The 24309-nt window shown below is 47.9% G+C and overlaps 1 protein-coding gene across 1 annotated transcript in view; it reads left to right on the top strand.

The window, feature by feature from the left end:
- The first annotated feature begins 6532 nt into the window (after positions 1 to 6532).
- Positions 6533 to 24309, top strand: part of DCPS (decapping enzyme, scavenger) — a 42596-nt gene continuing 24819 nt past the window's right edge. Inside the window, exons 1-2 of the mRNA XM_031015991.3 lie at positions 6533 to 7503; positions 9819 to 9993. Of these exons, the coding sequence (XP_030871851.1) occupies positions 7303 to 7503; positions 9819 to 9993 (376 nt within the window). The 5' untranslated portion in view covers positions 6533 to 7302. The remainder of the gene's footprint in view (positions 7504 to 9818; positions 9994 to 24309) is intronic.

Raw genomic sequence — 24309 nt, forward strand, 5'->3', positions numbered from 1 at the left:
TGAATTACTTAATTCTATATGACTACAAACTTTGCAGGGTCTTGCTGTTGCCCAGGCTGGAGTGCAGTGGTGTGATCATGGCTCACCACTGCCTCGACCTCCTGGGCCCAAGCAATGATTCTCCTATCTCAGCCCTCTGAGTAGCTGGGACCACAGGCCTGTGCCACCACTCCTGACTAATTTTTCTGTACTTTTTGTAGAGATGGGGTTTTGCCATGTTGCCCAGGCTGGTCTTGAACTCCTGGGTTCAAGCCATCTGCCTGCCTGGGCTTCCCAAAGTGCTGGGATGACAGGTGTGAGCCACCACACCTGTCCTGTTGGATTTTCTATAAACAGTCATACAATTTGCAAAAGAAAACAAAAACTTTAGTTCCTTTTGTGGTTCCTAAGGCATCCAATAAAACAAAGTGACAATAGCAGCCATCCTTGTCTCATTCCTTCCTTAAAAGGAATGCTTCACACATTTCTCCACTAAATGTGTGCGTTGTAGGTTTTCTGATACATAATTTTTTTTTTTTTTTTTTTTTTTTTTAGTCTTGCTCTGTCGCCCAGGCTGGAGTGCAGTGGCACAACCTTGGCTCACTGCAACCTTTGCCTCCCAGGTTCAAGCGATTCTCCTGCCTCAGCCTCCCAAGTAGCTGGGACTACAGGTGCGTGTCACCACACCCAGATAATTTTTTGTATTTTTAGTAGCGATAGGGTTTCACCGTGTTAGCCAGGAGGGTCTCGATCTCCTGACCTCACGATCCACCCACCTCGGGCTCCCAAAGTGCTGGAATTACAGGCATGAGCCACTGTGCCCAGCCTTTTTTTTTTAAATTATTATTTGAAGAATTTAAGATTGGAATTAATTGCTCCTTGAATGTTTGGTAGACTCATCTGTAATACCATTTGAGCCTAGAATATTCTGTTTTTTTTTGAGACGGAGTCTTGCTCTATTGCCCAGGCCGGAGTGCAGTGGGATTACACACGTGAGCCACCATGCCTGGTCAGAATATTCTTTATTGTAAAATTTAAAGCTGTAATTTCAATGTCTTGAAGAGTTATAGATCTATTTAGATTTTCCATTTCTCCTGGAGTCAATTTGGTATAAACAGTCAATAAAGACTACAAGACCAGTTTAAGTAGATTTTTCAGTTTGAGTGTCCTGGATCATGTACACAATCATGAATGTGAAGTCTGTCTGCATGAAGAATCATCTGTGGTTATAAATTCTTAGGAGGTTTTTTCCTTCTTCCCTCTGGAACAACGGTTGAAGCAGGCAAGTTTCCTAATCACCTTCTCTCCTTTAGTAGGGCAGCATTTTTCTTTTTAAAAAATAGTTGGCCTGGCCAGGCATGGTGGCTCACGCCTATAATCCTAGCACTTTGGGAGGCCAAGGCGAGCAGATCACCCGAGGTCAGGAGTTCGAGACCAGCCTGACCAACGTGGCAAAACTCTGTCTCTACTAAAAATACAAAAAAATTAGCTACGCGTGGTGGTGGGTGCCTGTAATCCCAGCTACTCAGGAGGCTGATGCACGAGAATCGCTTGAACCCAGGTGGCGGAGGTTGCAGTGAGCCGAGATCGTGCCACTGTACTCCAGCCTGGGCGACAGAGTGAGACTCCGTATCCAAAAAAACCAACCAACCAAACAAACAAACAAAAATTGTTGGCCCCTTCATTGAGCTAGTGGACCTTCAGGGTTCTTAGCTCTATAGAAAGTTCTGTATCTTAATTCCTCTTTACATAAGCTCAGGTCTTGTCTCTTGTCCCTTGAATTGGGTCCTAGACGTCTAGAGATCAGCAATGGCCCTTAAAATAGCTTCCACCTTAAAAATCCCCTTACCCCTCTATAGATTCAAACTCCCACATCATTTTTGGTTCCTGCAAATTTTACTTTTTTGAGAGCTCAGCAACATAACTAAAAGAATGTTTTAAATTCTACATCCAGAATGTTCGGGTATTTTGTAGCTGACTTGTTTTCAGTTTAGTCTGTCATAATCCCTGAAATGGAACTGGGAAGTATCCAATCCTTCTTTAGACTAAAAAAGAAAAGATTTGGGAGGTTTTTATTTTATTTTATTTTATTTTATTTATTTTTTTATTGATCATTCTTGGGTGTTTCTCGCAGAGGGGGATTTGGCAGGGTCACAGGACAATAGTGGAGAGAAGGTCAGCAGATAAACAAGTGAACAAAGGTCTCTGGTTTTCCTAGGCAGAGGACCCTGCGGCCCTCCACAGTGTTTGTGTCCCTGGGTACTTAAGATTAGGGAGTGGTGATGACTCTTAACGAGTATGCTGCCTTCAAGCATCTGTCCAACAAAGCACATCCTGCACCGCCCTCAATCCACTCAACCCTGAGTGGACACAGCACATGTTTCAGAGAGCACAGGGTTGGGGGTAAGGTCACAGATCAACAGGATCCCAAGGCAGAAGAATTTTTCTTGGTACAGAACAAAATGAAAAGTCTCCCATGTCTACTTCTCTCCACACAGACCCAGCAACCATCCGATTTCTCAATCTCTTCCCCACCCTTCCCGCCTTTCTATTCCACAAAACCGCCATTGTCATCATGGCCCGTCCCCAATGAGCCGCTGGGCACACCTCCCAGACGGGGTCGTGGCCGGGCAGAGGGGCTCCTCACTTCCCAGTAGGGGCGGCCGGGCAGAGGCGCCCCTCACCTCCTGGACGGGGCGGCTGGCCGGGCGGGGGGCTGACCCCCCCACCTCCCTCCCGGACGGGGCGGCTGGCCAGCCGGGCAGAGGGGCTCCTCACTTCCCAGTAGGGGCGGCCGGGCAGAGGCGCCCCTCACCTCCCGGACGGGGCGGCTGGCCAGGCGGGGGGCTGACCCCCTCCACCTCCCTCCCGGACGGGGCGGCTGGCCGACCCCCCCGGCCTCCCTCCCGGACGGGGCAGCTGGCCGACCCCCCCGGCCTCCCTCCCGGACGGGGCGGCTGGCCGGGCAGAGGGGCTCCTCACTTCCCAGTAGGGGCGGCTGGGCAGAGGCGCCCCTCAGTGGGAGGTTTTTTTTGAGACAGAGTCTCGCTCTGTCACTCAGGCTGGAGCACAGTGGCGCAATCTTGGCTCATTACAACCTCTGCCTCCAGGTTCAAGCCATTCTCCTGCCTCAGCCTCCCGAGTAGCTGGAATTATAGGCGCCTGCTGCCACACTCAGCTAATTTTTGTATTTTTAATAGAGATGGGGTTTCACCATGTTAGCCAGGCTAGTCTCAAACTCCTGACCTCAAGTGATCCACCCGCCTTGGCCTCCCAAAGTGCTGGGATTACAGGCATGAGCTACCGCACCTTGCGTGGGACAAATTTTAAGATTTCTGAAAAACAATTGAACAAGGCTTTATAATAAATGAGTAAGCTAATACAGCATTGTCTAGTAGAACTTCCTTTGATAATGAAAATGTTCTCCATCTGTGCTCATACGATAGCCACAAGTGGCTATCAAGCACTTGCAAAGTGGCTAGTGTAACTGAGGAAATGAATTTTAACTGCTACCATAAAGATTCCTTTCACACTGAGGTCTGGTATTTAATAGAACCTCTGGTAGCTGAGGCTTCCTATGAGCTCATCCTTTCCTTGGCATTCTTTTTTTTTAAGAGACAAAGCCTCGCTCTCTTGCCCAGGCTGGAGGGCAGTGGTGTGATTATAGCTCACTGCAGCCTCAAACTTCTGGGCTCAAGTGGTCCTCCCACCTCAGCCTCCTAAGTAGCTGGGACTACAGGTATGAGCCACCACGTGGGGCATGAGCCAGGCCTTTTTGAAGAGTAGAATTCTGGTTTTATATTTTAATAAAAATTATACCCATATTGATTAATTTTGCCGCTAATGAATACATTTCTCTACTATTTCATTTCAAATGTTTCTCTTTTGCTCATTATATTTTAGCTACATAGGTCATTCCTTTTGAGACAGAGTCTTGCTCTGTCACCCAGGTTGAAGTGCAGTGGTGCGATCTTGGCTCACTGCAACCTGCACCTCCTGAGTTCAAGTGATTCTCCTGCCTCAGCCTCCCAGGTAGCTGGGATTACAGGCGCACACCACCACACCCGGCTAATTTTTGTATTTTTAGTACAGACTATGTTTCACCATGTTGGCCAGGCTGGTCTCGAGCTCCTGATCTGAAGTGATCCGCCCACCTCAGCCTCCCAAAGTGCTGGGATTACAGGTGTAAGCCACCATGCCCCACGGTCATTCCTATTTTTTAAAAATGTCAAGCACATTACTGCTCTAGGGTCTTTGACAGCTAATATTTACTGTGCCTGGGCTCTTCATATGGCTGATATGGCTGGTTCCTTCTCATCATTCAAGTCTCAGCTCAAATGTCACCTTTTGAGAGGCTGTCCATGATCATCTTATCTAAAGAGCTTGGCCGAGCATGGTGGCTCATGCCTGTAATCCCAACTTTGGGAGATGGGCAGGTCACCTGAGGTCAGGAGTTTGAGACCAGCCTGGCCAACATGGCAAAACCCCATCTCTACTAAAAATACAAAAATTAGCCAGGTGTGCTAGTGTACGCCTGTAATCCCAGCTACTTAGGAGGCTGAGGCAGAAGAGTCGCTTGAACCTGGGAGGTGAAGGTTGCAGTGAGCCAAGATTGCGCCACTGTTCTCCAGCCTGGGTGACAGAGTGAGACTCTGTCTCAAAGAAAACAAAGGCGGGGGGCTCCTATCCCCAGGCTCTTTCACACTGTCCAGTTTTGTCCTATTAACAGTACTTGGCCAGGCACGGTGGCTCACGCCTGTAATCCCAGCACTTTGGGAGGCTGAGGCGGGCGGATCACGAGGTCAGGAAATTGAGACCATCCTGGCTAACACGGTGAAACCCCGTCTCTACTAAAAATACAAAAAATTAGCCAGGCGTGGTGGTGGGCCCCTGTAGTCCCCGCTACTTGGGAGGCTGAGGCAGGAGAATGGCGTGAACCCGGGAGGTGGAGCTTGCAGTGAGCCGAGATCGCACCACTGCACTCCAGCCTGGGCGACAGAGGGAGACTCCGTCTCAAAAAAAAAACAAAAAACAAAAAAAAAAACAGTACTTAATCATTATCTTGTTTACCTCATGTACCCCATTTGAATCTACATTTTATGAAAGAAGAGGCCTCGTTGTCTTCTTAGAACTAATAGCCGCTGGCACATGGAAAATGGAGACCTGGAAAGGTTAAGAGACTTTTCCAAAGTTGCACAGCTAGTCAGTGTTGGGGCCCGACTTCATGACTCTCAATTATGGGCTCTTTTTGTTAAAACATAGCTACTTTGGCAGGGTGCGGTGGCTCACACCTGTAATACCAGCTCTTTGGGAGGCCCAGGCAGGCGGATCACGAGGTCAGGAGTTCGAGACCAGCCTGGCCAACATGGTGAAACCCTGACTCTACTAAAAATACAAAAAATTAGCCGGGAGTGGTAGCAGCCGCCTGTAATACCAGCTACTCAGGAAGCTGAGGCAGGAGAATCGCTTGAACCTGGGAGGCAGAGGTTGCAGTGAGCCGAGATGGCGCCATTGCACTCCAGCCTGGGTGACAGATCCTAAGTCTCTCCTAATAATGCTTTCTGCATCACACACACACACACACACACACGCACACACAAAGTAGTCCTTTTTTTTTTTTTTTTTTGAGATGGAGTCTCGCTCTGTCACCCAGGCTGGAGTGCAGTGGCGCGATCTCAGCTCACTGCAAGCTCCGCCTCCCGGGTTCACGCCATTCTCCTGCCTCAGCCTCCCAAGTAGCTGGGACTACAGGCGCCCGCCACCACGCCTGGCTAATTTTTTTGCATTTTTAGTAGAGACGGAGTTTCACCATGTTAGCCAGGATGGTCTCGATCTCCTGACCTCGTGATCCGCCCACCTCGGCCTCCCAAAGTGCTGGGATTACAGGCGTGAGCCACCGCGCCCGGCCCAAAGTAGTCTTTTATCCAACTCCTAATCTATATTTCTGGTAGAAGTAATCCAAAAATCAAACTAACACATGGTACACTTTGTTATTGACCAAAAACTGACTGTAAATTGCATCTTGTTGCTAATGTTGAGAATGGCAAAAACTGTCCCACACCCATGAGATCTGTCTGAAAACCTAAACTCAAATCACTGGCAAAATAAATGTGTGGCTGACTGAAGCGATGTAAGTACCAACTCTTTTTTTTTTTTTTTTGAGACGTAGTCTCGCTCTGTCGCCAGGGTGGAGTGCAGTGGTGCCATCTCGGCTCACTACTATACTCCGCCTCCCGCGTTCAAGCGATTTTCCTGCCTCAGCCTCCCGAGTAGCTGGGACTACAGGCGCGGGACACCACGCCCGGGTAATTTTTGTATTTTTAGTAGAGACGGGGTTTCACCATGTTGGCCAGGATGGTCTCGGTATCTTAACCTCGTGATCCGTCCACCTCGACCTCTCGAAGTGCTGGGATTACAGGCGTGAGCCACCGCGCCCACGCGGTGAAGTACCAACTCTTCACAAAATTTAGATCTGTTAAGTAACACCAGTGAAAAACGGGCTAACCAGAAACAGTGGTCACCAAAGAAACCCTCAACAGCAGAAGTTACAAGTAATAATTTTATATGGCAAAAAAAAAAAAAAAAAAGAGAAACGAAACCCTGGGAGACGAATCATACTGCAAATCATATCCCTGGGTAGCAAGGCAGAAATACAGGCAAACAAAATAGAGAGGAGGGGGATGCCTCTAGCCCGGAAATAAGTGGGTGGTGGAGATGGTTCTTCTGGCCATATTCGTTTACCTTTCTTGTCAGCAGAAAAGTACTTAGCCTACAAAGTAAAAAACTGACCACGATGAAAATTCCTGCAAAGTAATTAAAATGGGAGAAAAATGGAAATGGCTTAAATACTCGGTATAAAAAATCGACCAAGGAATCAAATGGGCTCACGGATTTGCGTCAGAAACGTTGCTTCCCCGATAATTGGTCAACGTCGGTGTAACTATGATTAAAATGTCAGTATTCAAACAAGGCCTCCAACACTCCCGTGGCCCAAGGGCGTCTTCGGCTCCCACTCCGGGGCGTGGGCCTGGGGGTCCCTCTTCACTGCGCAGCCACCTCTAGCCCGCCGCTTTCGGGACTCTCAGCTTTCTTTTCCCTTCCCTGAGGGCCGGCCGGCACCACAACGGGGCCAAAGGCAGTAACTTGGTTGAAAGGCGCGCCCTGGGACAGGTCAGCGGGCTCCGCCATGCGCGGCACGCAGCCCGCAGGAGCGGGCGCCAGAGCAGGGTAGGCCGGGAGTTAGCAGCCCAGCCAGGCCGCTGGACTCGGGCTAGGGGCGGGGCCAGCGCAGGGGGCGCAGGCGCACACCGCCTCCGCGGCAGCATGGCGGACGCAGCTCCTCAACTCGGCAAGAGAAAGCGCGAATTGGACGTGGAGGAGGCCCACGCCGCCAGCACAGAGGAAAAGGAGGCAGGAGTTGGAAATGGTACCTGTGCTCCTGTCCGCTTACCGTTCTCCGGCTTCAGACTGCAGAAAGTGCTGAGGGAGTCTGCGCGGGACAAAATCATTTTCCTACACGGGAAGGTACCAGGAGGCAACCCTGAGGTGGGATGCGGGAAGCAGTGAACCAATCATCGCCTCGGAGGCAGATTTTTTTTTTCGGATCTCGGCTGGAAAATACCAATCATTATCACTCGGGGGAGGCGGGAGTGCGCCACTAGAATGCATAGAGGGGCGGTGAAAGGCGGCAAGATTGCCTTTGAAATTAAGGCAATGAACACATCTAGCTCTAATTTTTCTAATGTCTCCACTAGAAATATCTACTGGGAGAGTGCATTGCAGATTAAAGATCACATGTTACATTCCCCAAGCCATTCATCATCCATTTATGTATATAGGGACTAGGAACCTAGTAAATGTTAGATGTCTCGCTCATCCCTGTCCGTGGAAACGACATGAGACTGTAGAGATGTGATCTCTGCCTTACGCGACTTCAGCCGTAACAGGAGAACAATACATTATAATTGTTAATTCAGTTCTACGCACGCACTTTCATGCATGCCAGACACTAAACTAGGTACTGGGGATGTGGAGACGAAAGTTACCATCCCTGATCTTCAGGACTACGGAATATTTCTGGCGAGACAGATACACACAGCTTGCTCCAATACCAACGTGCTCAGCAGTCTGGCAGGGGCTGAGGAGAGATGGAGACCATTCCAGGAACTAGTGAGGAGGCCTAGCCAGGGCAGATATGGGGGTTCCCCAGAAACTAGTGAGGAGGCCTAGCCAGGGCAGATAAGGGGGTTCCCCAGAACTACTAGCAGGAACTCTCACCTTTGGGAGGATCAGGGAACCTTGGCCTAGGCTTCCATGCCTCTGTGTGTATCTGGTTTTTAAATTTTTATTTATTTATTTATTTATTTATTTATTTATTTATTTATTTTTTGAGACGGAGTCTCTCCTCTCTGTCACCCAGGCTAGAGTGCAGTGATGTGATCTCGGCTCACTGCAACCTCTGCCTCCCGAGTTCAAGCTATTCTACCTGCCTCAGCCTGCCGAATAGCTGGGATTACAAGCCCCCGCCACCATGCCCAGCTAATTTTTGTATTTTTAGTAGAGATGGGGGTTTCACCATGTTGGCCAGGCTGGTCTGGAACTCCTGACCTCAGGTGATCCGCCTGCCTCTGCCTCCCAAAGTGCTGGGATTACAGGCGTGAGCCCACCGCACCCGGCTTTTTTTTTTTTTTTTTGAGATGGAGTTTCACTCTTCTTGTCCAGGCTGGAGTGCAATGGCACTATCTTGGCTCACTGCAACCTCCACTTCCTGGATTCAAGTGATTCTCCTGCCTCAGCCTCCCAAGTAGCTGGGATTACAGGCATCTGCCACCATGCCCAGCTAATTTTCGTATTTTTAGTAGAGACAGGGTTTCACCATATTGGCCAGGCTGGTCTTGAACTCCTGACCTCAGGTGATCCACTCACCTCTGCCTCCCAAAGTGCTGGGATTATAGGCGTGAGCCACTGCGCTGGGCCTTGTTTTTTGTTGTTTTTGTTTGTTTGTTTGTTTGTTTTTGTTTCTTGCTTTCTGTTTTTTTTGTATGAGGTTCTCTGTGGTTCTCTCAGCCCAGCTGTCTTCAGTGTGCAGCACCTGTTGAAGGTGTTAGTCATGAGAGCCTTCGAGCTAGGAGTCACTTGGGAGACCTAGGTTCTAGTTTCTGTTTCAGTGCTGACTGTTCATGTTACCTTGGGCAAGTCACTCAAGGTCTGTTTTTCATCTTCTGAAATGGGGAGAACTTGACAGAGGTCTTGTAAGCCTAAAATGGAAGACAACTGAGAAGCCTTGTATTCTGGGGAAGAAAGGTATGAGAACTGCCACAAGGATTTGGGTGGAGATTCATTCTCTGGCTGGGCATGGTGGCTCACACCTGTAATCCCAGCACTTTGGGAGGCCGAGGCAGGCATATCATTTGAGATCGGGAGTTCAAGACCAGCCTGGCTAACGTGGTGAAACCCCATCTCTACTAAAAATACAAAAATTAGCCAGGCGTGGTGGCATGCGCCTGTAATCCCAGCTACTCAGGAGGCTGTGGCGGGAGAATTGTTTGAGCCCAGGAGGTGGAGGTTGCAGTGAGCCGAGATCGCGCCATTGCACTCCAACCTGGGCAACAGAGCAACACTCCATCTCAAAAAAAAAAAAAAAAAAAAAAAAAGATGCCTTCTCTGAGAAAAGAAATGTGAAATGTGAGTGCCATTGGCTAGACTTCCCCAGAGGGAAGACTTCAGGGAAGGAAATCCCAAGTATTGGGATTTCAAAGGCCCTGGGAGCTTCTGTCTTGCTCTCCAGAGTCTCATCGTGGTTCTGCCCTTGAGCCCACTGATGATGCCTCTGCCCACAGGTGAATGAGGCCTCTGGGGATGGGGATGGAGAGGATGCCGTTGTGATCCTGGAGAAGACGCCATTTCAGGTGGAACAGGTGGCTCAGCTCCTGACGGGCAGCCCTGAGCTCCAGTTGCAGTTCTCCAATGATATCTACAGCACCTATCACTTGTTCCCTCCAAGACAACTGAATGGTGAGCAAGAGGTGGCCAGGGTGGCTGTATGGAGGGAGAATGGGATGGTGGGAAATTAGGTGGTATGGTGACCAGACTCTCTATACCCGATTTGCATATTCTAGTACAATAGGGAGATTACTTCCCTAGGGGACATTTGGCCATCGGTGAAGACATTTTTGATTGTCAGAATCGGGGGTGGTGGTGGGGTGTTGCTTCTGGCATCTAGTGGGTGGAGACCAAGAATGCTGCTAAACACCTTACAATGTACAGGACAGGCTCCCACAGCAAAGTAATGTCAATAGTGCTGAAACTCAGAAACCTGGCCAGGCACAGTGGCCCACACCTGTAATCCCAGCACTTTGGGAGGCCAAGGCGGGCAGATCACCTGAGGTCAGGAGTTCGAGACCAGACTCTTGGCCAACATGGTGAAACCTCATCTCTACTAAAAATACAAAATTTAGCTGGGCATGGTGGCGTTCACCTGTAATCCCGGCTACTTGGGAGGCTGAGGTGGGAGACTCGCTTGAACCCAGGAGGCAGAGGTTACAATGAGCCGAGATTGTGCCACTGTACTCCAGCCTGGGTGACGGAGCAAAACCCTATCTCAAAAAAAAAAAAAAAAAAAAAAAAAAGAGAAACCTTGTTGTAGTGTAGTATGTTTTAGGGAGAGAGTGTGATTCATGGGATAGAATAATATATATATTTTTTTTGAGATGGAGTCTTGCTCTGTTGCCCAGGCTAGAGTGCAGTGGCACGATCTCGGCTCGCTGCAACCTCCACCTCACAGGTTCAAGCAATTCTCCTGCCTCAGCCTCCCGAGCAGCTGGGATTACAGGCGCCCGCCACCACGCCTGGCTAATTTTTGTATTTTTAGTAGAGTCAGGGTTTCCATCAAGACCAGGCTGGTCTTGAACTCCTGACCTCGTGATCCACCCGTCTTGGCCTCCCAAAGTGCTGGGATTACAGGTGTGAGCCACCGTGCCCAGTCAGAATAATAGATTAATCTACTAATTGAATGATAAAAATTGTCAACAACACTTAGGAAATCCTTACTATTGTGCCAGTCAGCATTCCAAGTAATCTACATGTATTAACACAGTTAATCCTCAAAACAGCCCTCTTGTAAGGAGGACTTTACGAATGAGGAAACTGGTTTTTGAAAGGTTAAATAACTTGTCCAAAATCACACAGCCAGTAGGTGGCAGGAAAGCTAAGGTTTTTCAGTAGACTGGGGTCTTGCTCACCATACTCATCCTGTGGGCCGGCCAGTGTGTGTGGTGCTGCAAAAATCAGTCACTTCCCTGAAGGAACCTACTTTCTGGTGGGAGAGACAACTAGTGAGATCAAGGGGGATGGGAGAGAAGGGCAAGAACTCGTGGGTTAAAAGGCAGAGATTTGTTTTTCATTGCAAGCATTTCTTAATTTATTAAAAAGAATATTCCATGCCAAAAGCCAGGTGTGACATGTGCATTTTTTCTCAAGATGGTTAGATTTTGTAGGCAGCTTTGTTGGAAACATGAGTGAGACTGGTTGACCTTAAAGATTCCTTCCAACCAGCAAATTCTGGAATTTGTTTTATAGCACATGGTGACTTTGTCATATCCTTCTGTCTTCTTGTTTGCCCTCCAGCATTTAAGAGCGGTCTGGCTTTGCAGATATCCTGCCCCACAGTCTTTTGATAGATATTCTTTTCTGCCCTCCATGAAAGGGTGCTATTGTTGTCCTTTGGAAATATGTGAACACTTGATGGTGAGACAAGCAAACCTTTCATGACTTAATGCAAAACAGCCTTGTCTTCCATTGAGCAAAAGCCAGATTAATTGGTGCAAGTTGATGGAAATGGACAGTTGTATTTACTTTCTCAGGCGTTGACGTTTAAGCAAATGTATTCCTCAGCACAGGGCGGCAGAAGAATGACAGAAGGCACCGTGGCCAAACACAACTTGGGGTGGCCCCCGCATTGCAGGCTCTGGGGGCTATTATTTTACTGCCACACCCTTTCCCTCACCCATCCCTCTACCCACCCTCCCCACCCTTGGCCAAAATTCAGAAGGTTCTGCCCGACAGATGAACCCTGTGGAATTCACAGGCTGTCCTTTTTATTTTCCCAGTCCTTCTGTGGCATTGCACACAAGTGGAGGTAGTCCCTGCTCGCCCTTTCTGTTTCTATTGTTTTTCCCAAGATAAGCACTGAAAGAGGCAGTGGGTTATTGGCCCACCACCAGTCCTTGTTCCCACTCAGAGCCCCAGGTGTCTCCAGGGCCACCCCCACCCACCTGGGAGCCTCAGATGTTAGTTCATCTTTTCTTTTCCTGCCCTTTTTTTTTTTTTTTGAGATGGAGTTTCGCTCTTGTCGCCTAGACTGGAGTGCAATGGCACGTTCTTGGCTCACTGCAACCTCCGCCTCCCAGGTTCAAGTGGTTTTCCTGCCTCAGCCTCCCGAGTAGCTGGGATTTACAGGCACACACCACCACGCCCAGCTAATTTTTGTATTTTTAATAGAGATGGGGTTTCACCATGTTGGCCAGGCTGGTCTCGAACTCCTGACCTCAGGTGATCCAAAGTGCTGGGATTACAGTTACAGGCATGAGCCGCTGCCCCTGGCCTTCCTGCCTTCTTGGCATATAAGTCATCCCTCAGTATCCACTGGGGATTGGTTCCAGGACTCTCCTTGGATACTAAAATCTGTGGATGCTCAAGTCCCTGATATAAAATGGTGTAGTATTTGCATGTACCCTAAGCACATCTCCTACCTGCTACAATGTAAATGCTATGTAAATAGTTATTATACCATGTTTTTTAGGTAATGATGACAAGAAAAGTCTGTACGTATTCAATACAGATGCAATGTCCTTTTTTTAAGTATTTTTATTCTTCATTTGGTTGAATCCACAGATATGGAACCCACAATACGGAGGGCCGACTGTACATGCGGTGCCTTTCACTCCTGCTTTTCCTACCAAAACTAGGGATGGGGATTTGGAAGTCGCAGCGGTTTGCTTCAGGCCCGGTTGCTCCCTTGTTTAGCTGCATACCTTTTCCCTGGGTGATATTCGAGGTCAGGATTGTCAAACTTTTTCTGTCAAAAACCAAAGAGTAAATATTTTAGGCCTTGTGAGGCACAAATGGTCTCTCTCTCTCCTCTTCTTCTTTTCCTCCCATCTTCCTCCCCAACCCCTTCTTCTTCTGCCTTTTCCGCCTTCTCCTTCCTTCTTCTTTTTCTCAACCCCTGTGAAAATGAAAATATCACTCTTGGTTTGCTGATTGTACAAATAGAGGTCCAGCTGGCCATAGTTTGTTAACCTCTGTTCCAGATTTTTACCACTCAAAGTGTGGTTTGTGAACCAGCAGTATTCGCACCACCTGGGAGTCTGGTAAAACAGAATCTCCTCCCCATTTCAGACTACAGAATCATCGGAGGCTGCATTTTAGCACAACTCCCTGGTGAGCCATATGCACGTAAAACTTTGAGAGGCACTGGTCTTTAAAAAAACACCATCTGTATGCCGGCGACGCCCACCTTTATTTCTCCATCCTTGACCTCTCCAAGAACTCCGGGCTCATATTGAAATAAAGCCCTCCTTGACATCTCCATTTGGAGGTCTCATAGGTGCAATTCAAGAATCCGATGCGCTAATGTACTTAAAAGCACTGAGCACATATTAAGTAGTAGCTGCTATTATTAGTCTCATGTGCCAGGCCCTATGCCGCGTACCGTAGCTTCAGAGATGAGTAAGATACCGTCCTTGTCCTCACAGTCTTGTTTGGGGTCAGGGGTGGGGACATAGTGGTGAAAAGAGGAGAGTTTGGTCACTGCCTGGATATAAGGGGTGAGGTCGTCGAAGGTTGGAGCCATGTCGCCCATATTAGGTGCTTTCAATAAGTGAAGAATGAACCCACAAACTGACCTATGTGTAGATTTGTTTTCCTGTGGGCTGGGCATTCCACAGCCACAAGGTGGCAGCATTGCCAAAATAGTCCTGTGGCCCACTCCAGCTGTCCCCTCTGTGGGAAGGCCAGCTAAGTCAGAGCCTGGGACCTCCCTCTCCAGTCCCAGCCTTGGAGTCAACTCAATGCTGCCCACCCCGAGGGCCCTGAATGTGCAGTTCCTGCAGCCTCAGCCCTCTGTCCCCCTGCATGGTTGTGCCTTTGAGTTTTTCTGCTGTCTCTGGCTGCTTCTTTAGACCTCCTTCCTAGAATACTGTTTGCCTAGGGGAGCCCCCACCCCTCATTTTCTGAGCTGGCCACAGTAGAAATCATGGGCTCAGCTGATTTTTTTCTGGTATTCCTCTGGTCACTGGCAACTTTCTTTTTCTCTTCAAGTCTGGAGGTTTTGCAGTCTCCTCATTCGTTTATCCCCTCCACGTTCTCAGCTGACGGCAAGAGGCTGCTCCTGTGAGCCACTCATCCTTCCAGCTGCAATGTCCATCCCAATGACATAATGGAGAGAGCATGGGCTTTAGGAGTTAGTCATGCTGGGGCACTCATGCTTTCTCATGGTGTGCACTGGGGCAGCAACATACTGTTTCTGAGTTTTAGCATAGCGCCAGTGCTGAGAACAAGCCTCACGTCAGACAGACCTGGGTGTGAATCCTGGCTTTGCCATTTGCTAACCATGAGGACCTGGGACATTTCTTTATTCATTTAACAAATGTGAAGTGTCTGCTATGTGCCAGCTACTCTAGTAGAAGCAAGGTCTGTGTTGGTGAAGATAACCGATGTCTCCCTGTCTTTGCAGTTCTAGTGGGGAAGGCAGACAGCAAACAAGGAAGCAGATGTCTGAGTGGCCATGAGCAGGAGAGAGCCTACTCAGACCAGGGCTCTAGGAGGGCTCTCTGCAGTGGAGCTGACACCCAGGCTGAGGCCTGAAAGATGGGAAGAAGCCAGCTGTGCAAAGAGAGGAGAACACTCTGGGCTGAGGAATAGCACGTGTTCTGGGGATGGAAAGAAGAAAAGAAATGAGGCTGTTATGTCAGGAGTGATGGGGTGGGATGGTGGCAGGGGTGTGTACTACAGATGAAGTTGGGGAAGTAGCTTCAGTTATTTTCTGTTAAATTAGGTTAGAAACTGAACTTACCTCAGTGGGTTGGTTATGAAAGACATAAGGAAGTTTTCACAACTTTAGCCACTGCCCGCAGTGAGAGATACGTTTCACATTATGGTCTATTACACATGGACTAATAGACATGAATAGAAATGAAACTTTATTTATTGAGTTAGTTAGTTAGTTTGTTTTTGAGACGGAGTTTTGCTCTTGTCATCCAGGCTAGAGTGCAATGGTGCGATATTGGCTTACTGCAACCCCCGCCTCCCGGGTTCGAGTGATTCTCCAGCCTCAGCCTCCCGAGTAGCTGGGATTACAGGCATCCTCCACCATGCCTGGCTAATTTTTGTGTTTTTAGTAGAGATGGGGTTTCACCACATTGGCCAGGCTAGTCTCGGACTCCTGACCTCAGGTGATCCACCTGCCTCGGCCTCCCAGAGTGCTGAGAGTACAGGCGTGAGCCACTGCATCTGGCCAGAAGTGAAACTTTAAACAATACTTACCCATCCGCTATGGCATACTCTGTAGTATTTCCTATCTAGTTTCAGCCTTATTGGTTTCCTTTTTTATTTTTTAATTTTTAAAATTATTTATTTATTTTTGGAGCAGAATCTCTCTCTGTCACCCAGGCTGTGCAGAGGTGCGATCTCGGCTCACTGCAACCTCCGCCTCCCGGGTTCAAGCCATTCTCCTGCCTCAGCCTCCTGAGTAGCTGGGACTACAGGCACCTGCCACCACACCCAGCTAATTTTTTGTATTTTTAATAGAGATGGGTTTTCACCACGTTGGCCAGGCTGGTCTCAAACTCCTGATCTCGGGTGATCCGCCCGCTTTGGCTGCTCAGAGTGCTGGGATTACAGGAGTGAGCCACCACGCCCAGCTGGTTTCCTTTTTTAAAATGCTGGTCTTAATCCCCTAAATAGACCTCATGGCCACTGTCCTGGATTAGGACCCATTAAGAGAAGGTGTATAGAGCACGTGGCACAGTAGCTGTCATATGGTCTGTATCCAATAAGTGTAATTATGGTGTTGCCTGTTATTTTTTTCCACCTTTCAATTTATGTGAGCTTTAAATGGAATAATATATATAACATGGAAAAGTGACTGGCTCTGCCCATGGGTAGGTTTCCTTTCTTCTTCCTGTTGCTGTGTGGCACATGTGAGGAGCTAATGGCCCGAAGGCTGGCATCTGAGAGCTTCCTCTGACCCTCCAGGCCGGGCAGGGCCTGCATCTCCTTTCTGCCGTAGCTGTCACCCTGCGGCCTGTCAATGGAGCCCTTTATTGCGGTCTGTTCTCTTTTACCTGGGGAAGAAGGGGGAGATAGCAGGGAGAGGGGTGTGACTCAGAAATCCAGGCTGCCTCTTAAAAGGCCAATTGTTTCCCCATGTAAACCAGGAGGTGAAATCTCAAGTTCAGAAGAGGAGACAGGCATTTGTGAGTGAGGCCAGGGCGGGGAGCAGAGGGATGGGATCCTGGGAATCGTTTCTCTGGTTGCAGGGAACTCCCAGTACTGTAGCCACAGGCCAGGGTTTTCCGCCCTGTGCTATTTGCAGAGGCAAAACCCGGACCTCCTGAGGGAGGGGTGAGGACTTGTTTGGAAGGAGCATTTTAAAAGACAAGTCATTCTCAGAAGAGTTTGCTTGGTAGCATTGTTAATGATAGAACAAACTAGAAATAATCAAATAACAGTAGAGTAGGTAGATAAACCGAGGTATAGTCCTACAGTGCCTCGCTACAGCAGTGAAAATGAACTACAGCTGCCTGTATCAATGAAGGATAAATCTCACCATGTAGGGCAAGAAAAGCATGACACAGAATACACATGATGCGATTAAAATGGTACAAAGTTGAAAAACAAGCAGAACTGAACAATATACTGCCTAGCGATGCATACATGTGTAATGACTATGAGGACAAAAAGGAAATGATTAACCCCCAAATCAGGGAGGTGATTATCCTTGGTCGGGGTGGGGCAGGACAGAGAGAATGTTAAAATTTCTGGTTACATTCTGTTTCTTGGATTGTGTGTTCTGAGCATATGTATTCTTTTTATTTTACTTAGGTCTTTAAGTGGTACATATTTTATATACATACACACCCGTGTTTTATATGTATAATGTATTTCCCAGTTGAAAGGTAAGACAAATTGGCAGGTCCTTAGATGGACTAGAAAGATCGTCCCATGAATTTCAAGGGCTCCATCCTCATTCTGAAGTGTGGTTTTCAGTCACAGTTCTCAAAGTGAAGGTATTTGTTTTCAGCCTCCTACTTCTGGGTTTTAGGCATTTGTGGACTTTCATTTCTGCATGCTTCCCCTTCTTTGGGGTGTGGGGATGGCTGGGCCAGCCGCTTTTCTCCCCAATGATTGTTGTTCTCTTCTTTGTGTCCGTATGTCCTCAACGTTTAGCTCCCACGTATAAGTAAGAACACACATATTTGGTTTTCTGTTCCTGCCTTAGTTGGCTTAGGATAATGGCCTCCAGCTCCATCCATGTTGCAGCAAACGACATGATCTCACTCTTTCTTATGGCTGTATCGTATTCCATGCTGTATATGTACCACATTTCTTTATTCAGTCTAGATGTTGGTGTGGATGCAGTGAAAAGGGAACACTTCTACACTGTTGGTGAGAATGGAAACTAGTACAACCATTACGGGAAACAGTGTGGAAATTCCTTAAAGAACTAAAAGTAGATCTACCATTTGATCCGGCAATCCCACTACTAGGTATCTACCCAGAGGAAAATAAGTCATTATATGAAAAAGAGATTTGCACATACATGTTTATAGCAGCACAACTTGCGATTGCAAAAATATGGAACCCACCCAAATGTCCATCAATCAACAAGTGGATAAAGAAAATGTGGTATATATCATACCATGGAATACTACTCAGCCATAAAAAGGAATGAAATAATGGCATTTGCAGCAACCTGGATGGAATTGGAGAATATTATTCTAAGTGAAATAACTCAGTAATGGAAAACCAAACATTGTATGTTCTCACTCATATGTGGGAGCTAAGCTATCAGGATGAAAAGGCATAAGAATGATACATGGGACTTAGAGGAAAGGGTGGGGAGTGGTGAGGGATAAAAGGTTATACATTAGGTACAGTGTACACTGCTCAGGTGATGTGTGCATCAAAATCTCAGAAATCACCACTAAAGAACTTATTCACGTAAGTTCCTACCTGTTCCCCAAAAACCTATTGAAATAAAAAAATAAAAAATTTTTAAAAATTGCTCTACCGTAAAGACACATGCACACATATGTTCGTTGTAGAGCTATTCATGATAGCAAAGACATGGAATCAACCTAAATGCCCACTTGAGGGTGGAGGGTTGGAGGAGTAAGAGGATCAAAAAACTCCCTATCAGGTATTATGCTTATTACCTGGGTGATGAAATAGTCTCTATGCGAAACCCCTGCGAGACAATTTACCTGTAAACAAAGCTGTACCTGTACCCTTTAACCTAAAATAAGAATTAAAAAAAATAAAAAGAATATTTCTGGGCCGGGTGCAGTAGCTCATGCCTGTAATTCCAGCACTTTGGGAGGCCAAGGCAGGTGGATCATTTGAGGTCAGGAGTTCGAGACCAGCCTGGCCAACATGGTGAAACCCTTTCTCTACTAAAAATACAAAAATTAGATGGGTGTGGTGGTATGTGCCTGTAGTTCCAGCTACTCAGGAGGCTGAAGTTGGAGGATTGCTTGAGCTCAGGAGGTCAAGGCTGCAGTGAACCGTGATTATGCCACTGCACTCCAACCTGGGTGGCAGAGCAAAACCCTGTCTCTTAAAAAAAAAAAAAAGAAAACCAGTAAAACCATTAAGGAGTATTTACATGATTGAGGCCATATTAATATGCGTGCTCAACCAGAGTGCTAAGTTTCTAGTTTTTCCTCCACCTGGCCAGTGTATCATCTCCATGCCACTCAAAGGAGAGTGCTTTATTTTCTCTTTGAGACAGTCTCAGTCTGTTGTCCAGACTGGAATACAGTGGTACATCTCAGCTCATTGCAACCTCCACCTCCCGGGTTGAAGCGATTCTCCTGCCTCAGCCTCCTGAGTAGCTGGGATTACAGGCGCCCGCCACCACACCAGGCCAATTTTTGTATTTTTAGTAGAGACAGGGTTTCATCATGTTGGCCAGGCTAGTCTCGAACTCTTGACCTCAAGTGATCTGCCCACCTCACCCTTTCAAAGTGCTGGGATTACAGATGTGAGTCACCACGCCTGGCTGGAGAGTGCTTTTGATGTCCAGGTCGAGTGGATTCTCTTTTCTTGCATTCCAACAGTCCTTCAAATCATGCTGCTTTTTAGTTTGTTTCATATTTGAACCACTGTTTTATTAGCTTTTACTTTTTCATGGAGTTTTTAGTTGCCTCTTTTTTCATTGTGGTTAAAGGAATAATGTACCTTTACTCTGCTCTTGAAATTATCCAGTTTGATAATCCATTACATCAAGCTTGTCCAACCCGCAGCCCAGGACAGCTTTGAATGCGGCCCAACACAAATGTATAAACTTTCTTAAAACGAGATTTTTTCAGTGATTTCTTTTTTTTTTTTTTTCAGCTCATCAGTTATTGTTAGTGTTAGTATATTTCATGTAAGGCCCAAGACAGTTAGTTCTTCTTCCAGTGTGGCCCAGGGAAGCCAAAAGATTGGACACTCTTGCATTACATCATATTTACTTCCTTGCTGGTAACATTGTTTCCAGAAAGCTCTTTCCTGCGTCTCCAATCTGGACAGGTGATTCTTTAAGCAAGTTGTTCAGGTCTCAATCTGAGACTTCGTTTTGCAACTTCTGTGAGTTAGATGTTTTCTGTATTCTACGTCTGTTTCTTTCTTGTTTTACTCTCTTGATTAGCTGAAGTACATTCTTTTTTTTTTTTTTCCATGTTTTTCTTGAGATGGAGTCTCGCTCTGTCACTCAGGCTGGAGTGCGGTGGTGTGATCTCAGCTCTCTGCAACCTCCGCCTCCCGGGTTCAAGCCATTCTCCTGCCTCAGCTCCCAAGTAGCTGGGATTACAGACACCCTCCACCGCACCCAGCTAATTTTTTGTATTTTTAGTAGAGACAGGGTTTCACCTTGTTGGCCAGGCTGGTCTTGAACTCCTGACCTCAGGTGATCTGCCCACGTCAGCCTGCCAAAGTGCTGGGATTACAGGTGTGACCCACCATGCCCGGCCTCTTTTTTTTTTTTTTTTTTTTTTTGAGATGGAGTCTCGCTCTGTCGCCCAGGCTGGAGTGCAGTGGCGCGATCTCAGCTCACTGCAAGCTCCGCCTCCCAGGTTCATGCCATTCTCCTGCCTCAGCCTCCCAAGTAGCTGGGACTACAGGCACGTGCCACCACGCCCAGCTAATTTTTTGTATTTTTTAGTAGAGACGGGGTTTCAGCATGTTAGCCAGGATGGTCTCGATCTCCTGACCTCGTGATCCACCCGCCTCGGCCTCCCAAAGTGCTGGGATTACAGGCATAAGCCACTGCACCCGGCCGCCCGGCCTCTTTCTTATAGTCTGGTAGATTGTCTGCATTTTGTCTTCTATACCTTCTAGTGAAGGTGTTAATTTGACAGTCATATTTTAAATTCTCCTCTCTCTGGTTCTCTGATTATTTCATTCTCATAGCATTTTGCTTTTTTTTTTTTTTTTATTGAGGCCAAATTGTGTTGAATCTCTCTGGCACACTAATTAGAATTATTTTAAAAATTATCTCCTGACCCTCAAATTATTTTATTTCCTCTGGGATCTGGTTGTTTATCTTGGTCATCCTTATTCAGGCTGCTGCTTTCTTTCAATGGCTGCTGATTCACATGAGTTCACTCATATTTCACAGTGCAGCACAGTGTGGCATGTCCAGTGACATTCATTGAGACTTGGTACCCGTGCCCCTTTCAGAGTGAATTAAAGACATGCCTTCAGGCAGGAAGTTGAGAGAGGCCGTATTTTGGAGTGTTCAGCCTACAGCTCTTATTGTGGTCTGGTCTGCTCAACCCCAGCATAGTTTCTTTCTGTGTGTGGAGAAGTTGGGGGGGCTCGCGGCTCTAAGGCCAAGCCTGTCACTTCATAGCTCCCTGACACATTGCACATTAGCTCTTGCTCTTCCTGTTCACGCGGAGCTTTGCAGAGTGCCATTAGCCCCACAACCATCCTGAAGTCGCGTTTCCCACTCTCTATCTATTGTAACTGAGGGCCTCTCCTGCCACCCTAGGGCTGCATTTGGAGTTACCAAATTTGCTTGTGGGCCAGAAGACCCTGGAGTTTTGCCATCAGGTCCTGTTGCCTCCCTACCCCCTCTGCTTTCTGGACTTCAGAGGACTAGCGAGAGGGAGGGAAGGAGCTGAGGGTTTGTACAAGAAGCCTGTCAGATCCAGGGTCTTGCTAAAGTCAGCGTCTGCCTCTCCTCGGTCTCTAATAGCAGCTCTGTGCTTTCCTAGAGACAGGTAATTAGTGGTTAGAGGCTTGCTGTGGAGTGGTTGAAGTTTCCAGTAGGATCCTGACCACACCCTTCAGCCGCGTTTATCCTTGACGTGGAGGTCTCTTCGGGCTTCACTTGAGCACTTTCAGTATTTCTGTAATGTAGGACAGAGAACACCCTGCCTTGCTTGGCCTGGGACCAGAGGATGACTTAAGATCCACGGCAGCCAGCCTTCCCTCCACCCTCTGGCCTGGTCTCCCCGTTACCATGCAGCCAGGGCTGAGGAGAGTGTCGCCTAGCCAGGGGACATCCCACAGAGGAGGAAGGAGAAGGCAGATCCAGGAGAGCCTCCCACCAACGTCTCGTTCTTTCAGGCTTTCTCTGGCATGCCTCCCGAAGTCCAGTTATCTGACCCATCCCTGGCTGGCTCTGCCTGGCTCTTGTGGAGAGGACATGGCGGGTGGGCTTCAACTCAGATCATGCATTGCTGTTGCTTCTTCTCAGTGCTCCTGGGCCTGCACATCTGGGTTAAATAAGTTAAGCTGGCTCCTCCGAGCAAAGGGGAAGCAAAAGCCACAGACTGAGCCATAGAGATGAGCTCATCCTGTAGAAGCCATCAGCAACGGCTGGAAAGCACTCTTGTTTGAACATGTGTATGGGAAGGAGAGCAGACTGTCTGTGGTTTGTGTTTTCATGTTTCATGTGCAGCAGCATTTTCCTGGGGATTTGGCTAAGCTAGCTTTGGCAGGGAGCAGAGAGGCAGCTGCTCTTAACTTTCCTCTAGATAGCCCTGCCTCCCACCTCTGAGAGCAGTTGGGCTTTTGTGTCTAGATGGGGGACAAAGGGTGGCTTTATTTATTAGGGAAAGGCTTGCAGCAGATCCTCAGGGTCTTGATGGACAAGTCAGAGCTGTGTTAGTCCGGGGCGCATCAGCCTGCTCATCTGAGCTGCAGAGAGAAGGAACATATGCCTAGAAGGGCGCTTTTCAGCTGGAGGCATCGCTAGCATCATTCTCGCCGCTAGAACATCCTGTAGATGAAGAGCTGCTGCCCTGAACTCCACCAGGCCCCTCTTCTGGGACTTCCCCCTTCATGCCTCCCACCCCATAATCTAACACTGCTATACTTGGTAGGGGAGGTGGTAGGGGACAGGATGGTACCACAAATGTAGGCCAAAACAGCTATTGTTTCTAGTTGTGAGCCAGTCTGGAAGCAAGGTCCTCTTCCATCCCTTTGTGCTCCCCCCAGAACCTGCTGTCCCGCAGCATTTGGCCACAGTATCCCCTGGTAAGGCTGTCCTCACACGGCTCTCCAGAGCTCAGGGGAGTGGACTCTCCTTCCCTGAGCTCCCCAGGAAGCATCGTGGAGAGCACAAGCAGAGCATGAGCAGTGTCATCTCTGCATGTCTGACCACACCCCCCATCTGGACCTCACTTGCTCTGGCACCTCATTTTGCCCTCTGGTTTCGCTGACAGCTGTTTACGTGTCTCTAGGAAGAACTGGAACTAGTCATGTTTCTCCTATCTGATAGGGCTGCTTTTGGAAAACATGGCCCCAGCACAGGTATCTTAGGAACGGCTCAAAAGCGGTTGGGCCTTTGGGATACGGGAGTATTGCATAGAGGAACCAGACTGCCTGGGTTCAGATCTCAGCTCTGCCACTATTAATAGCTGTGTGTCCTTGGGCAAATTACTCAACATCTCTGGGGCTCAGTTTTAAGGGGTAGCTTCCTTTTAACATATTTGTTACACAAGTGATATGTAAATATATATAACTCCATCATCCAGGATTGATCTCTCTTAACATCTCAGAGTATGTCCTTTCAGATTTTTTTTTTTTTTTTTTGAGATGGAATCTTGCTCTGTCACCCAGGCTGGAGTGTAGTGAGGCAGTCTTGACTCTCCGTCTTTACCATCCTGGCCAGGCTGGTCTCAAACTCCTGACCTCAAGTGATCCACCCGCCTCGGCCTCTCAAAGTGCTGGGATTACAGGCATGAGCTACGGTGCCTGGCCGTAATATATTCTGTTCTACAGACGGTACTGTGAGGTCTAATCAGTGTCGGGTGTTATCTTAGGCACTGCACACACACTGTACGAAACAGAGTCCCTGCTCTCGTGGACCTGATGTTCCACTGGAGATGATCTTAAAGAACAAGCAAGTATGTCACGTGGCAACAAACAGCAAAGATTGAAAGTAAAGCATCATAAGGGAGACAGGAGGACGGGGACATGGGCTTCTAGCGCAAAGGGGACAGTTTGAATGCCCACCTACTTCCTTTATAGCTTGCTCTGACAATAATATTAAAGGAATATTCTTTAAAAAAAATTAACCCATCAAGACTACAAGGGCCGGGTGCAGTGGCTCATGCCCCTAATCCCAACACATTGGGAGGCCAAGGTGGGTGGATTGCTTGAGCCCAAGAGTTTGAGACCATGTTGGGCAACGTGGCAAAACCCCATATCTACAAAAAATACAAAAATTAGCCAGGTGTAGTGGTGTGCGCCTATAGTCCCAGCTACCTGGAAGGTTGAGGCGGGAAGATCACTTCAGTCCAGGACATAGAGGCTGCACTCCAGCCTGGGAGACAAAGCCAGACCCTGTCTCCAGAAAAAAAAGGAGAGGAGACAACAAAATTTCCAAACCTAGGATACATAGGGAGGAGCGGTAACTGGATCTGAGAGAGGACACCTTGGCCAGCAGTCCCTCAAGTCTGCTTTCCCGTTTCATATGGAACTTGCTCCTTCCTTGCCCCAGCAGGAGAGTAGAGCAGAAATGTCTGGAGAGGGTGACATACCAGGTGGCCAGGGAAGGTGGCTCACTTCTGTAATCCCAGCACTTTGGGAGGCTGAGGTGGGCAGATCCCTTGA

The sequence above is a fragment of the Gorilla gorilla genome, chromosome 9 (assembly GCF_029281585.2).
Source record: "Gorilla gorilla gorilla isolate KB3781 chromosome 9, NHGRI_mGorGor1-v2.1_pri, whole genome shotgun sequence".
Taxonomy (NCBI): domain Eukaryota; kingdom Metazoa; phylum Chordata; class Mammalia; order Primates; family Hominidae; genus Gorilla; species Gorilla gorilla.